The 17,775-nt window shown below is 36.9% G+C and overlaps 2 protein-coding genes across 2 annotated transcripts; one reads left to right on the forward strand and one right to left on the reverse strand.

Annotated features, from left to right (window-relative positions):
* The first annotated feature begins 31 nt into the window (after nt 1-31).
* Nucleotides 32-11,345, forward strand: LOC139954204 (26S proteasome regulatory subunit 10B). Its single transcript, XM_071953922.1, has 12 exons — nt 32-125; nt 1,729-1,808; nt 2,715-2,754; nt 3,171-3,291; nt 3,984-4,098; nt 4,950-5,037; nt 5,304-5,365; nt 5,519-5,704; nt 7,157-7,277; nt 8,584-8,664; nt 8,778-8,849; nt 9,573-11,345. Exons 1-12 carry the CDS (start codon nt 41-43, stop codon nt 9,689-9,691), a joined length of 1,170 nt encoding a protein of 389 aa, XP_071810023.1. The 5' UTR covers nt 32-40; the 3' UTR covers nt 9,692-11,345.
* Nucleotides 11,339-17,766, reverse strand: LOC139954212 (26S proteasome non-ATPase regulatory subunit 8-like). The gene is made up of 7 exons (XM_071953931.1): nt 17,608-17,766; nt 16,899-16,971; nt 15,758-15,860; nt 15,099-15,192; nt 14,243-14,341; nt 13,160-13,345; nt 11,339-12,552 (listed from the first exon to the last, which is right to left on the reverse strand). The coding sequence occupies exons 1-7, from the start codon at nt 17,716-17,718 to the stop codon at nt 12,421-12,423; spliced, it is 798 nt and encodes a 265-aa protein (XP_071810032.1). The 5' UTR covers nt 17,719-17,766; the 3' UTR covers nt 11,339-12,420.
* Nucleotides 17,767-17,775: the final 9 nt, after the last annotated feature.

Genomic DNA, 17,775 nt, shown 5'->3' on the forward strand with positions numbered 1-17,775 from the left:
AACCGATCGGCAGCGAGTATCCAAAAATAAATTGTTCATCATGGTGGACGCACGAGAAAAAGCGATCCAGGATTATCGCAAGAAATTACTCGAACATAAGGAATTAGATGCTCGTTTGAAAGAAGGTAAGTATTTCTGGGGCTATTCAAATGTATTGTGCGTACATTGAAGTATTTGTGTTCCTTCTTGTTCATTTCTTTGTATGTTTTAAACTGCCTTGAAAAATACTTCAGTTTTCTAAAGTTTGCTGAGTCAGTGCAATTGTGACTGATAGAAACATACTGCATCTAATTCGTGATAAAATGCATAATTGTCATAAACTAAACAAATTTCTCTCTCTCTAAACAAAGTTTCTCTATGGCACCACCACTTTTCCATTCGATATGAAATAATATAGTAATACTATTAGTATCTAATTTACCTCAAGTCAATGAGAATGAGATATCTCTTTTTGTACAAATAAGTGAAAAAGTGGTGGTGCCATCATACAGAAAGTTATCCCAACTTTGTTTCATTGTTCCACCAGGCTGTGAACAGTGAGTCAATGACACTGACTGATAAATCATGATTTTCTTTTACACTTCTGTTGACCGTTAACTGTCGTCTCTTACAAATCCAATTGAATTCTCATCTGTTTGTGCAATTGTTAACTTTTTAAGGAATCCCTTTTTATTATTCATAAAAAACATAGAGGTATTTATTAAATAACATTGATATAGGCCCCCTAACCTATATTTTTGAATTGTTTATTTTTGTTAAATGTAAATTTTTGTGTTTTAGAATTTGTTTATATTTATATGTTGTTTGTATACATAAATATATAAACAAAATGAATATATATTTGATTTACTGATATTCCAATTCTCAAGCATGCCTGGATTAATAAATACTGTTAAGTGGGAGCAGTGTCAGTGCTGTGTGAGTAAAATGCGAATTTGCCTGATCTGCCAGAACTCAAAAAATAATACACTGTTTTTCTAAAATATGCAATGTATAGATCAATAGTGATAAATTACCCACTTCACTTCACTCTGCCCAAGATTACAAGAATATCCCCGGAATTCAAATGAACTCACGGAAAATTTTACTAAATGCCTTTTGTTTTGTGTCACAGCATATATAGCCCATATACATGTAGCCTTTATAAGTATAAATAATCATAAATAATAATATTACTAAAAACAATATTAGTCCAATATTATAAAACTTATAAAAGGAAAGAAAGGAGCAGACGTCAACATATTTTTCAGGATGGATCTTGATTAAAAAAAAAAGGAAAACTTTACCCTGTCTTCATAAAACTTTGTTTAGGAATAAGATAAAGGTACTCCTTGAACTATGAGGTTCATTCGGTCATACTAAATACCGACAACTCATGACCCCTCACGACAACAAATTAGGGTGTACGTGTTCTTTGTTCTCAAAATAGCTCGGCGTGGCCGTGGGTCCAGGAAATCCACTCTGCAAAAACAATGATGCAAAAAATGATAAATTCTCACCTCTTTGTAAATCACTCAAGGAAGTAAGGGACGGGCCTGGAATAATATGACGGTCATGGAGGCCATGGTCTTGCCCTGTCAAAGATGAAATTCCATTCCCTCTTTTTGGGGTGTTCAAGGGATGAAATTGTGGCTGTAGCATCTTTTTCTTACAAATTAATAGCAATTTCTATCTTGGTAGTGTTCGAGTAAATAAATGTGTATGTGTTTTTTATGTTTTTCTTACTAGTGCGTGAGCAGTGTAAGGAATTAACAAAGAAGTATGACAAATCAGAGAATGATCTAAAGGCATTGCAGAGTGTTGGACAGGTAAATATCTTTAAACCATTTTTGTATCTTACATGTAGTCACTTAGAGGCAGTGGACACTATTGGTAAATACTCAAATAGTTATTATCATAAAACCTTTATTGATAACGAGTACTGGGAGAGGTTGATAGTATAAAACATTGTAAGAAATAGCTTCCTCTGAAGTGACTTAGTTTTCGAGAAAGAAGTAATTTTCCACGAATTTGATATCGAGACCTCAGTTAAGAATTTGAGGCCTCAAAATCAAGCATCTGAAAGCACACAACTTTGGTGACTATGGTGGGACAAGGGTGTTTTTTCTATCATTAATATCTCCCAATTTCGATGACCGATTGAGCTCAAATTTTCACAGGTTTGTTGTTTTGTGCATATATGTTGAGATACACCAAGTGAGAAGACTGGTCTTTGACAATTACCAATAGTGTCCACTGTCTTTAAAAATAACAGGCTATGGGATCAGTATTTGCCCATTGCCTTATAAGTGACTAGCTAGCAGGACCAGTTAGCTTGTCATTTCAGAAGTCTGTCGGCTTTTCACTAGTCCATACTTTAATTAAATTAAAGAGAGATGCTTTTCAACTCTGAACTAGCCAGCTGGACCACTAAGAGTGAAGTTTGACTGGTCCTTGGGTATTTTTATCAGGCATTTGAACAGCGCACCGCTGTTAAGAGAAAACCCTGAATTGTATGTCTGCTGTACACTTGTTAGTTAATATTTTTGGATAGTATTGTTACTATGACATGCTTCTAATATTCAAGGAAATAATACTCTTTTGTTAAATTAAAACACGTTTTTTTTTTCATGCATACTATCTTTTTAATTGCATCATGTTTTCAGGCATTTGCCAATTAAGGGTGATGTCATCGAAAGTGTGATTTTAGAGAAAATAATTTTTGTTTTCTTCAGATTGTCGGAGAAGTCCTCAAGCAGCTCACAGAAGAAAAATGTAAGAAAAGATTTTTGAATTTCTCTAAAAAACCGCAGGTCTCTATGGAAAGTTGTTTAAAAATCTCTGATAAATGGTTAAAAAGATTATATGAATCGTTTAGGCCTACACATACCATTCTTTCATATGAAACAAGACCAAATGATGACAATTGCCTTTGTTGTCTGATGTCAAAGCCTTGGTGCCCCTTAAAATGTTCATATAGAAATGTTTATTTTCCTTATAGAGGTGCCCTTTACCAAGGAAAAAATGCCTTGGTGCCCTCGCTCTAGATTTACCTTAAAGATGGCAGGTGATGGTGTCAGTGTAGAGCATGCAAAGAACTTAACTTTATTGGGAAATTAATACTTTGCCTCTTTAGGGTGGTTGGAAATCAGTATTGACTTTTTATCATGCTTTTCTGAATCTTTATGCAGTTATTGTGAAAGCTACCAACGGCCCTCGCTATGTCGTAGGATGCCGGCGTGGCATCGACAAACTCAAACTGAAGCAAGGCACCAGAGTTGCACTGGACATGACGACTCTTACAATTATGAGGTAATAATGATTGTAGTTTCTTATATAGCGCTTACCAGTAAATCCGTCACTCAGTGGCGCACATGGCGCTCGGACATCATTACATATGGTCACTGGGCCATTTATTTTATTCCATAAACTATGTAGTGCACCAAGTTATATAATAATAATAATAATAATAATACAAAGCTCTTATAAAGCGCACATATCCTATACACTAGATCAAGGCACTGAAAAACTAGAGAATTAACAATAAACAAATGAATGAGCTCTGAACAGTTCAGTCTTCAAAAGTTTTTTGAAGCGTCATGATTGAGTCAGACTAGCCTATTAACTTTATTACCTTGGCTGGAGGTAAGACATCGACTGGGACTACTATTTTCGCTTAGTGTTATTGGATTGAGGGGACTTCGCTTTTTTAACTACAGTGCTGCAGAAGTTCTAGTTGTTGGTCTCACTAGTTCAACGAGTCTGCTCTAGTCATCGTCAGGCATAATATTTTTCCCACTTATGTCTGATTTTGAATTTTCAGCCCTTGGAAAAAATAGCAAAATTGTTGTTAAATAGCCCAAGAAGTCTATTAGAGCCTGTACCATCTATACATATGTATGCAGGTTGGCCCTTGTGCTCAATAACGTTTCTTACTTTTCCCAGGGCCAAATATTAACCATGCCCATTGTAATAGTCTGTTCATTGCCTTATTATTTCATCAGGTACTTGCCAAGAGAAGTTGATCCCATGGTGTATAACATGTCACATGAGGATCCTGGTAATGTTTCTTACTCCGCTATCGGAGGTCTGTCAGAACAGATCAGAGAACTGAGAGAGGTAAGAAACAAACTCGAGTCTCTGCTGGTTTCCTTTGATGATAAACCTTCTGTTGAATGTGTGTCCTCAATGGTCCCAACCCCTCAAAGAAATTTTTTGAGTAAAACATGTCACAACTGTAACATCAGGAGTGAAAAAGCGTAAAAACTTAATATTATTATTTGTTCACTGTGTTTTTATCTAGCACTTAAAGGGTTTATGTAACTTTTGTAGGACAAAAAACACAATGTCCACAGATTTACACTAAACTCACACAGTTTGAAGATAATGATTATATGATAGTAGAAAGCTTCCCTGAAAATATTACGTGCTGAGGTGCTGTAGTTTTTGGGAAATGAGTAAAACAATGTCATGAAAATTATTTTAATCATTTACAAACGTATATTCATGACATTGTTTTACTCATTTCTCAAAAACTACAGCACCTCAGTAAGTAATATTTGAAGGGAAGCTTTCCACTATCATTATCTTCAAACCCTGTAAGTTTAATGTAAATCTATGGACATTTTGAAAAGGTACCCAAATCCTTTATTGGAGTAGACAATGCATTTGGGTGGCATGTATGGCTAGTGCTTGCCTCTCACCAATGTGGCCCTGGTTTGATTCATTGCTGAGACCATATTTGAGTAGATTTGTGCGTTGGATTTCATCCTTTACCATGAGGGTTTTTCTTCATGCCCTCTGGTTTTACCTTTTATTGATTGGGAAATGCTCCTGCACTGTTTTTTTAATAAGCAATTGTGTACACGTTTTAAAATAACTGTATGCTGTATGTAACTGTATGTTTTAATTGTAAAAAATTTCTTTAAATTATTAAAATAACTGTATGTTTGTAATTTGTTGATCTACAGGTTATTGAGCTTCCTCTGATGAACCCAGAGCTTTTCCAAAGAGTAGGAATAACTCCTCCTAAAGGTTGCCTGCTGTATGGTGCTCCAGGTGGGTAACATCAGTAGAGAAAAATAAAAGCACCGGAAACCATTTTTCTTCACTTTATTTCTAGGGTGTATCTTTCAAAATCATTTGTTTTTAACACGGTTTGCATGTTTTGTAAAAGTGAGTTTTCTGCAATTCAAAAATGTGGCACGTTCGATGTACAGTTGAAAAACACAAGGCCTTTTGTGCCTTTTGTGCCTGTGATCCAGCCCTACTGCATCAATTTTTATGTTGATGAGTGAAAAATGTTTATTTTCTTGTTTGTACAGGAACTGGAAAGACCCTTTTAGCCCGAGCTGTGGCTAGTCAGCTTGATGCCAATTTCTTAAAGGTGAGAACAAGCTTAAGCCATGTTTGCATTAGAAATAAACATAGGCTTACTACACAGTAAAAAAACTTACAAAGAGGGTACCAACAGGCACAACATTTGTCTTGAAGACGGTTCATTTAAGGATTATTGTACCCCCATTTGTACCCCCTACAGGTTGTATCTAGTGCTATCGTTGACAAGTACATTGGTGAGAGTGCTCGTCTCATCAGAGAGATGTTTGCCTACGCCAGAGACCACCAGCCTTGCGTCATCTTCATGGATGAGATTGACGCTATAGGAGGACGCAGATTCTCTGAGGGAACGTCGGCCGACAGGGAGATCCAGCGAACACTCATGGAGGTGAGAATAATTTGAATGTTGGTTCAAGTTGTTGTGGAATCAAAAAAGTGACTAGCCACAATCATAGGTACACATTCGTTTCATGCCCATTTATGAACACCAGTTTGAAAGTGACTGATGTAGCAATCTCAGTGTTATTTATATACCAACAGGAGACTTTCCAAAGCTAGGTGGCAGCAGACAGTTTACTTAGTTCTGAACATGCACAAAATTCTGAGAAAAATGGCTTTACCCAGTAAGTCTGCTGCCATCTAGAGTCACAGAAAGTCTCCTATTAACAATCACTGTGTCAATAATAAACAAACGATGCTTGAGTTTGTCTGCTACAAGAATCTGCAAATCGTTACTCAATATTTATATGTTGTTCATTTGGTGTCTTGATAACAAAAAGTGTGCCCATGATTTTGGCTGTGCACAAAAACTGCATCCACTGGATTCTTCTGAAAAAACATAACAGGGAAATTATTTGTGAAGAAAAAGTTGTTATCGGGAAAGAGATGAAGCCATCCTCTGCCAAAAAAATAAGCAGAAGATCCCTTGAAGGGACACAATAAACTCGGATGCGGCGATTCAGGCTTAGAAAGCGTTGTTTTGAAATAAGTACGTTTGGATGGAGGTTTTAAAAGTAGAATATAAAGACTCAAGCAAATATCCCACCAAATTATGTGGTTTTCCTTTGACTTAATAGTGAAGTAACAGCATACAGTCTAAATTCTGTGCAGAGGATCCAAATACAAAATGTATGACCTGATGATTTTGTTTTCAGTCGAATGTAGTTGATAAAGTCACTTAAACATCACCGTTCTCAATGAGAATTTTTTACTCCACAAAATAAGGGACCGTGTTAGGTTATGAAGTAAAAGCAAAAACAAATGGATATTTGGGTGAATCAATATATTCTTCTTTAAAGGAACACGTTGCCTTGGATCGGACGAGTTGGTCAAAACAAAAGCGTTTGTAACCGTTTTTTATAAAATGCATATGGTTGGAAAGATGTTTTAAAAGTAGAATACAATGATCCACACAAGTTTGCCTCGAAATTGCGTGGTTTTCCTTCTACTGTGCGAACTAACATGGTCGGCCATTTATATGGGAGTCAAAATTTTGACCCCCATAAATGGCCGATGTGTTAGTCGACGAGGTAAAAGGAAAACCACGCAATTTCGAGGCATGTTTGTGTGGATCATTGTATTCTACTTTTACAACATCTTTCTACCCATATGCATTTTATAAAAAACGGTTACAAACGCTTTTCAAAGACCAACTCGACCGATCCAAGGCAACGTGTTCCTTTAAGAAAATGAATGCATTTCTTACCGAATGCTTTTATAGGCAAAAGCATCAAATCAGAAATAACATACCCATTTTAACGCAGATCCTAGGTAATTTGACAAATGGCAAATTGTACAATCTCCGTGCCAAAATTAATGTTTATATAATTCTCATCCACAGTTGCTGAATCAGATGGATGGGTTTGACACACTAGGCAAAGTGAAGATCATCATGGCCACCAATCGACCAGACACATTGGATCCAGCACTACTCAGACCAGGTCGCCTGGACAGGAAGATTGGTGAGTAATCAGGCAATTTACAACTGTAAACCTTTTCCAAAGCTTGTGGATCTTTGGTTGTGTTCATCCCAGTATTCTTTAGAATTTGTAACTCTTTGCCAATGTTTAAAGGAACACGTTGCCTCGGATCGGTCGAGTTGGTCTTTGAAAAGCGTTTGTAACCGTTTTTTATAAAATGCATATGGGTAGAAAGATGTTGTAAAAGTAGAATACAATGATCCACACAAACATGCCTCGAAATTGCGTGGTTTTCCTTTTACCTCGTCGACTAACACGTTGGCCATTTATGGGGGTCAAAATTTTGACTCCCATAAATGGCCGACCATGTTAGTTCGCACAGTAGAAGGAAAACCACGCAATTTCGAGGCAAACTTGTGTGGATCATTGTATTCTACTTTTAAAACATCTTTCCAACCATATGCATTTTATAAAAAACGGTTACAAACGCTTTTGTTTTGACCAACTCGTCCGATCCAAGGCAACGTGTTCCTTTAAGAAATCTCTTAAAACTTATTTGTATCAAATGTAATATGTTCCATTGGTTTGCTTGCTCTATATGTCGAAAAGGTGCTTTATAAATGCCCTGCCGTCGATTTCACAAAGAGTTAAGACTCGTCTTATCTCAAACTCGTCCTAACTTAGGATTAATCTTAAGGTCTGCATGCTACAGTGCAGGGTTGGACTCGTCCTAAGATTAGTCTTAAGTTAGGAAGAGTTTTGTGAAATCGATGGCTGTTGTATGTATGTCTATATATATGTATGTATGTGTTGTTTTTCATGGATTTTTGTTTGTTTTTGTTTGCGGTTGAGGATTGCTCCACAACAGGGCCATAGCTGAGCACAGATAGGATTAAATGTGTCGTTCTTCAGCCATTTTTTTTTTTTTTCAGCCATCTTTTTAGGGGATTTGTTAGTACACCTGTTTTATCATCACCCACTGATAATCTTTGGAATTTACTTTTGATTTTGTTTTTTGTGCCTTCTGATTGTTTATCTTCCAATTGAATCTACCGGTAGTTTTATACTTTTATTATGGTGTTTTTAATGTCACATTTTTCATTGTTGTATTTTTCTAAGAATTCAGCCAGTACATAGGCCTAACTGTCATGTTTTACATTTGCGTGTAATAATTTTTGCATTTGATTTGCAATTTTTACAGTTTACAGTTAATTTAGTTTATAAGTTTGACTTTAAATAAACCGTAAATAGTAGTTTTAGTAATCAACGCTCAAAAGTGGACTACCTTATTTTCTAAAATGCTGTTTATGCTACCACTGATGGGTTAATGACAATGTTTGCTTTGCAGAAATTCCACTTCCAAATGAGCAGGCTCGTCTAGACATCTTGAAGATTCACGCTGGCCCAATCACCAAACATGGAGACATCGGTAAGTGTGAAAGTAACATTTCCTCTTTGTTAAAGACACAATTCTAAAAAGGTGCTAGGCAGACAATTTCGTTTCGTTACTCAAACACCCACATTTTAACTTTTCTATTTCAGATTTTGAAGCAGTCGTAAAGCTTTCCGATGGTTTCAACGGGGCGGATCTCAGAAATGTGTGCACAGAGGCAGGTATGTACGCACGGCAGAAATTCTTTTGACTCCCACATTTTTTTTTAAATACAAATGTTCATGACCTTGACAGTCATAGGTTACAAAACCACCTATTGGTATGACATTTTCAAAAGTTACTTTTATTGTATACAATACATTAATACAGGATTAAAACAATCAAGCCGTTCTAAAAACCAAGGGTATACTTTGCCTTTAAGATGTTTCAGCCTCCATGAGGCACCGCAATTTGTTTTGCCCGAGATCATGTTCAATTGAACACATCCACTAAGTGTCGTGGCCGAGCGGTTAAGAGCACCGAATTAAAACTCTAGTGTTTCTGATCAGCAGAGTGTGGGTTCAAATCCCCAGCCGGACACTTGTTGCCTTAAGCAAGACACATAACCATTGCTTCGTCCTTCGGATGGGACGTAAAGCCGTTGGTCCCATGTGTTGTGTAAATGCATGTAAAAGAACCCAGTGCACTTTTCGAAAAGAGAAGGGGTTCGCCCCGGTGTTCCTGGCTGGATTGGCAGCATATTGCGCCACAGCACCTTGTAAACCATTACATGGTGCTTAAGGATTAGGTCTTATATCTCAAAGTTCGCCCCACTCCTTGTAGTAATAATACCTGGTGCTTTGTATCCTTTGGCAAAAGGCGCGTTATAAATACGGTTATTATTATTGTTAAGTACCACACTACCCCTGTTCATTATTTGTCTTTTCTTCATCTTGTCTTGACAGGTATGTTTGCTATACGTGCAGAACGAGAGTACGTATTAGATGAAGACTTCATGAAGGCTGTCAGGAAAGTGTCTGAGAGCAAGAAACTAGAGACCAAGCTGGACTATAAACCTGTCTGAATCAAATAAACCAGACCAGCAGGCCAATATCACAGGAAAAAAAATTAACGCAACTTCGAAAATCCACTTGTGCAAGAAGTATTGCACAAGTGGACTTACACAGTTGCATAAAGTTTCGTTAAAATCCATGGAAGGGCCCAGTTTCATAGAGATACTTAATCAGAAAATCTTGCTGAACATTTTTCAGCCAAGTCTCAATTTTTGGGACACCAGTCAGGAAAAGTCTGTGTGACATACTGTTTTTCGTGGTATAAATTAAAAATTTTTGTTGTGGCTCGGCCTATTTTTGGCTGAAAAGCAGCTCTATGAAATTGGTCCTTGTTCCAATGAAACCTTCCTATAAATTTTAGCTTTGGGTACTTCACAGTCCTGGGTTATTACTGAGTTATTACTGAATACCTAGAAAGAAGGAAAGTGGTTATTAAGAACAAAATGTTTGTTGGCTTAAACGCCCTAGTTCTGATGGAGCTGATCAGAAGAGTTACTAAGAAAACATTGCGTCTCCCTCCTAAACCTGTTTGATTAACCAACATTAAAAGAATATTTCACTCCAGCATTAATTAACAAACAAAAATTAAACATGTTTTTGAAAGACTTGGTAGTTTCACTGGGTGAAGATGACCAGACTCAATGGGCCTTATCTAAAGCGCTGTGGTACCTCGTGTAAGAGCGCTATATAAATGTATTTTATTATTATTATTATCTAATTGTTCGCTATGCAGGGAATAATGCAAAGTAAGTTTGCAGAAAAATGCATCACTCGACGTCAAGTGGTTACAGCAAGTTTAGAGACATCTAATTTTCCCCCCACTTTGATGAGGTCACTAAACTGAATTTTGACCTTTTTATAGGATGTCCTTATGTTGACATTCAAATCTTAGAGGAGTTACTGCGTCATAACACCCTTTGTGTTTACTAATCGCATAAATGTACGTTATTCAAAGTGCAGGTTTTCCGTTCAGATTTGAAATGTGTTGTGCTTTTATTTCGTCAAAAATTAAGATCAGTATTGTTTTGTACTACGAACTGGGCAAAACTCCACGTATTCCAGGTGTGTCTTTGCAACATTCCTGTTATAAAGAGGCAATTTGGTCAGTCCCAGCTATCTTGTTATAATGAGTGTTGACTGTACACCTGTGCCCAATCACTCACAGAGGTGTATAGGTTGTTAGTAATTTGGCCAGTCAAATATTTGGCTGGTAATTTGGCCGGTCCCAGCAGTCATTGTAACCAGAGTCGAAAGTATACCTTTGCCTAATCACTTAACCCTTTGGTGCACAAGGCGGTTGTAGCGACCACCAAAATCACGTCAATTTGGACTTAAAAACAGTCACGACTTAAAAACTACAACCCCTATATACTGCCCTCATTCAATTGTTTAGAGCGAGTGTTGAACTTTCGTTTTGTGTGATGTTCAACGGGGGTGCTATTAAAAATGTTGAGAAAAACATGGTTCAACATGTTCTTTTTTTGCTTTTTCAAAAATTAATCTGTGCACCAAAGGGTTAACTTAGGTTGATATTATTTGTTACTCTCATGATTAACTTATTGTCAGTCTGCTTAATGTACATGTACATACACCTCAGCTTCTACTTGTCTTCATTATTAACCTAGAAAGGTGACTCAATAAACAAACATTCTGCACACTTTTAAATTCAATGAGTTTTTGTTTTATTATACAATACTTCAGAGTTCTCCCAAATATAAATCCATAAAACAATGACCAATATGTGATGGTGACCAACTTTGTATTGTGTACATTATACAACTCTTAACAATTTCATTTGCTCCTCTGGCATGCCACACACAGTATTGACATTCAGAAATTGAATTATCATTGCCCGTATTATAGCTGACTTTACACTGGGAACATTCCAAGAGGGGTCAAAACAATGACCAGTTGGTAGAAGGAGGTAGCTACATCTGTAAGCATAAACCCTGTACATTTCACAAATAACAAAGGGATCCTGCAACACACAACCTGTAGGGCTAATGCTTGCAAACAGACTGTCAAATACGGAGCACCCATCAACAGAATGCAAAATTATTAACTGCTAGTAGTTAGCAAAGCTGGTTGTTCTTTTACGCAGATGAGTATTCCAACATCGGAAAACCGTTTCATGTTGCCAAATCTTCTTGATCGTTTATGAAATACACTTGTTTTCACTTATACAACTTTTCTGCTATACCAAGCACAACTAATTACTTATTGGTAAGCAGCATATAAGGAAACTTGGCCCTTGTCAGTAAATTAACCACCTATAAAACAATGAACATTGGTACACTCGACTCACAAAACAAAAATGTATTTCATCTTTGTGTTTCAAGTTTTACTCGGGAACTTTATTTATGTTGCCTATATGGCAAGCTAGTCAAACAAACATGTCGTCAGCTCGGTGCTATAAGGTCGCCAATTTCATTTTCATTTCCATAGCGATCAAAATAAATGTGAATAAATTTGAAAAGCGCATCAAAACCCGCAAATAATTGGTTTACCTATAGAACAGTTGTACATTTTGCCAAACATTACTTTCGAGAACAATATTGATCAATAAACTCCCGTTCCTAAAGAGCTCCAAAACACACAAAATTAATTTTATGGAAACCAACAAAACAGCACTATCGACCTTATAGTCCTGAGATGACGATGTCACATTTTGACAAAAACCATTTCTGTTCAACGTGTGAATATGCAATAGTGAAATCTACTCTACTTCCTATGTGGTTTACTAGACAATCATCTCAAGCTCTCTTGCATATTCTATAGCCTGCAACGCCAGCTGGTGAGAGGGAATGCTGTCATCTGCCTTCTTGTCTTTGTGGAACACGAAGTAGTTGTCTGAACCAATTTCCCAGCCACGCTGAAAATTGAAAAGGAGGGCGAAGGTTGAATTAGAACAGTAATCTCAGAAAATGGTTAAAGTAAATTTGAAGATGTAAAAAGCAGTGTCTATTTAATTTATCATATTTTACTCTGATAAAATGAAAGTTAACTCCAAAACTGTTGCCTTCTTAGATCTTCACAATTTGGTTCTAAAATAAACTATAAGATCTTATGACAAAAAAATGTTAATGAGTTTCTAGCAACAGACCAACATATCATCATGGAAGGTACTCTTTCAGATCGAAATTTAAAACATGACGTCATTGAACAGCACCAAAAAAAAGGGTCTGTACATTCCAAAGAGGAATTTTTGCGCCAGTCATGAACTTACATCCAATGTCTTTTTGATTAAATAACACTAGAATTCAGGAATGAACTTAAAATTCTCTGAACAAAAAGGTATATACGATAAATGTGACATCATCAAACCTTTATGGATTTTTGAAAAAAAATTGCACACGTGAGGTTTGACACCTGTTATATTTTCCCAAAATTTCATTAAGACTCTATCTATTGAGAAAAAAATGAATCACAAAACTGACTTTGACCTTGAAGCCCCTCTTCAAGAGACTGAAGATTTTTACCTTTGTTGAATATGCCTTCATTTCTTGAGGCTTGGTGAAGAAGAGCATTCTTGCAGCCTCGTTGAAGGCTATTCTGTCATAGGCCTTGTCCAGACAGGCAGCGATCTCATCTCGAATGGTCAGCAGGAGGATATCTATAAAGAAGTTATAGCTCTCCGCTGGAACGTTGCCCTTGGCAAGAAACACCTGCGTTTGACGAAAACAATATTGCAAATTTGACTCTGAATTTATTCATTTTTAAGGATCAAGTAATATAGACCACAAGTAAAACTCACTGGGTGCATTTTAAATAATTTGGGGTTGAAGAAAGAAGAGTTGACATGCGCAGGATTTGAACCTGCATCCTCCTTATTAAAATGCTGAGCTCTACCAACTGATCTACATGTATCTAGTATCTATTTTTGGTCAGGATTGCCAGTCAGAAGCCATTTCTTTGTTCAACCCAAAATTATTTAAAATTTACCCAGTCAGTTTCCCTTGTGGAATACCTCTTCTTCCGCTTCTCAGTTTATATCATAAGCTTGGGTGTGATCCCTGCCTACACGGCAGTAACAGCTTATATGGCTTATGACTGGCATCCCAAAGAAAGATATTGACAAAATAGGGTAACTGCCAACAAAGGGCTTGATAGCGTTAAAGGCAGTGGACACTATTTGTAATTACTCAAAATAATTATAAGCATAAAACCTTACTTGGTAAAGAGAAATGGGGAGAGGTTATTAGTATAAAACATTGTGAGAAACGGCTCCCTCTGAAGTAATGTAGACTTCGAGAAAGAAGTAATTTTCAAAGAATTCGATTTCGAGACCTCAGATTTAGAATTTGAGGTCTCGAAATCAAGCATCTGAAAGCAAACAACTTCGTGTGACAAGGGTGTTTTTTCCTTCATTATTATCTCGCATCTTTGACGACCAATTGAGCTCAAATTTTCAAATGTTTGCTATTTGATGCATTAGGTTGAGATACATCAACTGTGAAGGCTAGTCTTTGACAATTACCAATAGTAGTGTACAGTGTCAGTAATGAGGAATGTGCTTGATTGACTGAAGGGTATGTCTAATTAGAATGTTTTTGTCAGCTCACCTTGTTGTAGCTTCCTTCCATCAGGTACTGTTCCATTGATACCGGGTGCTTGATGTAAATATTATTCTGGATTTCTTTGGCTGGTAGCAGCTCCAATTCCTGTACAAACGGACAAACATCAAATTTAACAGTGAGAGCAGAGACAAATTGACCCTAAAGAAAAGGTGTTTGCTTGTCTTGACACAATCATCTGACAATCATGAATTGGATAATATTAAGCATAATGTTAAAGTTTAATTAAATTTTTAAGGGCAAGACCACTGTTTTCCTTAGGGTGAGCCAAATTTTGGAGGCCACTAATTGCAACAAATAGAAAAGGCACAAAACTATAAGCCAGCAGGTGTCAATACACTTTCCATGTTTTGGTCACAAAGCTAATAGACACCGCACACTGGCAGCTTGTCTTCTGAGTGCAGCAAGAGTGTTACAAATGTATTTAACAAACTGAGGCAAAGTATAACAAACTGCAGTAGAGTAACATAAGAGATAATTGGATCTCAGTAGGAGGGAGTGTCAATCATTCTGTTTAGGTAGAAACGTTTATGTTTTTTTAAGGATTGACAATTTGGAAATAAAGGCAAGGCAATTAGTTTGCTGTTCATTGTAATATAATTTGTGCTACATTTTTTGTGATCGGTAGAATGTTTATTCTGTGTGGCAGTCGGCTAAAGCTAGAGCGGGAGTCTAGTGGGCAGCAGTTTTTCAGCTCTGAGTGCCCGGCAGAAATTGTGCCCAGCACCGCCCACCGTGCCTACAACGCTGTTGTCTTTCTCCTTTCATTCAGTCTTTGAATTGGGGCCTTGCAACTTTTGGCACTGCCACTCTCTCCTATGAAAGCAAGTAGCTGCATACTTACTGTATGAAACTCGGCCAGTCTGTTCTGTGCTAGAAGTCTAAGTAGATTTAATCCTAAAAGCTGAAACTTGTACGAAGATTCTGGTAACTCTTCCCTGGAAAATGAAAGAGAGCAATGCTTTCTAGTTATTTTATCTAAATTGTGGTTTATAAATCATTGTGTCAATGCAAAAAGGTTGTATCTTCATGCAAAAGAGTTTACGTGAGTCGCGACTTTTTGAGTGACAAAAGTTTGTATCTTGCATAAAATAACCTGGATGTACACACAGTCATTAGCACAGGTTTATTAATTTTGGTTTTTACCCATACACCGATGTGTGTTAGCACTGTATACTCAGTACTTTCCCGAGTCCTGTGAAAAAATATCACAGGCATGTTACTCGTGTGGGATTCGAAACCCACGACCCTTGCAATTCTAGAGCAGTGTCTTACCAACTAGACTACCGAGGTTGCCCGGTAGCTAGAGGCAGTTCGTATCCTATGTTTTGGCAGCGGGTACCGCAATGATATAAGAGATGTTAAATTTGCATCGGGGATAGCACAGGTTTGTTATTTCATGTATTGGTTGATCCCACATGAACACTGTCTGTGATTACTTTGTCAGCTCTACCAATCCTGTATAATATCTTTAAACACAAACTTCATTGTATTCTAACTCACCTGTAGTCAAAGTAATACGGTTTCAGTTGAGCCATATACCTCTCAAATGACTGGATGTCTCCTTTTAATACACTCCATTGCACACCAATCTCTAGAATATCACCTGCCAAAAACCAAGACAAAATTAGTCTTAAGTAGAACCAGTTCAATTATGCATCTGGATTTCATGATCAGGTTGGCGAGGTGGTCTCTTTCCTTGCCATCCACCTATGGGACACTGGTTTGTAAACCCACTGTGTGGATTAGTTTGTCAGTCCCTAAATATACCTGGTCCTGTTTGCTTATAATTATCTGAGGTTTTCCTCCCTCATTTAAAACTGAAACATTCTTCTTCTTTTTCTCTAGGTTTAGTTTTTCCTGGCTAGTATAGACGATGTGACCTATGTTTACATTCAAACCGCCCTCTGTTGAAAAAACACTGTATACCTCATGTTTCGCCGGGCAAAAAGACGTGTAGTCATGGTAAGATTGCATACACTTTCTAGCTGTCTGCCAAAACACAAAGGTTTTGCCCGGCGGTATGCGCGCGAATCATGTTATGGTTCGTCGAGTGACGTCAGAGGTCACATCGTCTATAGTTTGTTGGTTTCACAACCAGAATGAAACAAAATGAAATTAACCAAAACAACCACTTTGTCATCTTGCAGCACATTACACTGTGTGATCTTGTTATCTTTGCAGGCATTTCAATACCGCTTCATTAAACACAGTATAATTAAGTTGATTTCTGAATGGCAGTAGTTTTTACAGAGAACCTGTGCAATTACTTTATAAAATCATTTGCTGTGATGGCAACTTCTACATTCTTTTTTCCCTTAGAGTTCCAATTTTAACGTTTACTCTATACTTTGTTAAGCAAAATATTTACAAACCTTATTAGTATGTTTTACCATTATAATGGGAACTTGTTCAAATTTTGCTCACAATTCTTACACTTGTTGGTTTGGGGAAATTGTAATGTGGGGAGACTAGGGTCTGGAACTTGATCTTTGAGAGGGGAAGGCCAAATTGCAAAGGGCGCTTCCGATGTAAAGTCTGTGGGAAACTTCTGAAGGAAGGGGCACCAAGGCTATTAGACCAGGGCAAGAGAAGCCATGGCCTCAAGCTTCTGGGTAATTCCAGGCCAGGAAACTCTACTCACGGGCAATGAGTAATTCTTGTTTGGATGGCTTGCTTCCAGCTATGGGTAGAAATGAAAGGTTCAACAAGGCAATCTGTGGAAGAAAGTTTCAGATAAAAAGACAAAAGGAATTGTAAATACAGGAAGAAATGTTTTTTTTTGTTTTTTTTCGTGTTTCTGTTTGTATTGAAACTATGCACTTCTACAGTAAAACTTCTAGTAAGTTAAAGTTTCAATATAAACCGAAACCAACAACAAATATGTTAATATTCATAACATATTTGTTGTTGTTTTCATGAATACCATTACCATCAAGTATAGTAAAGACTTAATAAAGCTTACATTGATGGACAGTCATATGTAAAAACGAATATTTGATGCTTTGTTAATTTTTGAACTTGTTGAGAAAGTTTTAACAAAAGAAATATCTTATTTAAATATATTCAATTTTGATTCATAATGCATGAAAAAGTGGTGGCAGGATACAGATAAAGCAATATCTTTTATGAAATTTTTCTGTTGACAGCTTTCGGCTTGCCAGTCAATCCGCGCAGAATGACAGTCAGTGTGCCCTTCTTATTTTGTACACATAAGTGTTGATAAATTTACCATGTGTTTCGCATAGGAAACAAATATGAATCAGCGATTTATTAACTTCATTATTAAATTGATGCTACAGCAAAACTAACACAACAAACAACTTCAAATATAGCGTGTGTATACTTCATACCTTTAGCTGTCCAAGAATAGCGCCACATTTATCAAGACTTGGTGGTTTCTTGTTCCATTCCTTGTTTAGCTTTTGGTACATAGAAACTGCTTCTTTCATTGTCGTCGCCATGTTGTTGCTTTGCAAATCGATGTCAAAAGAGGGCGCTGTTTGGCTCAACTTTTGTTT

The sequence above is a fragment of the Asterias amurensis genome, chromosome 1 (assembly GCF_032118995.1).
Source record: "Asterias amurensis chromosome 1, ASM3211899v1".
NCBI lineage: Eukaryota > Metazoa > Echinodermata > Asteroidea > Forcipulatida > Asteriidae > Asterias > Asterias amurensis.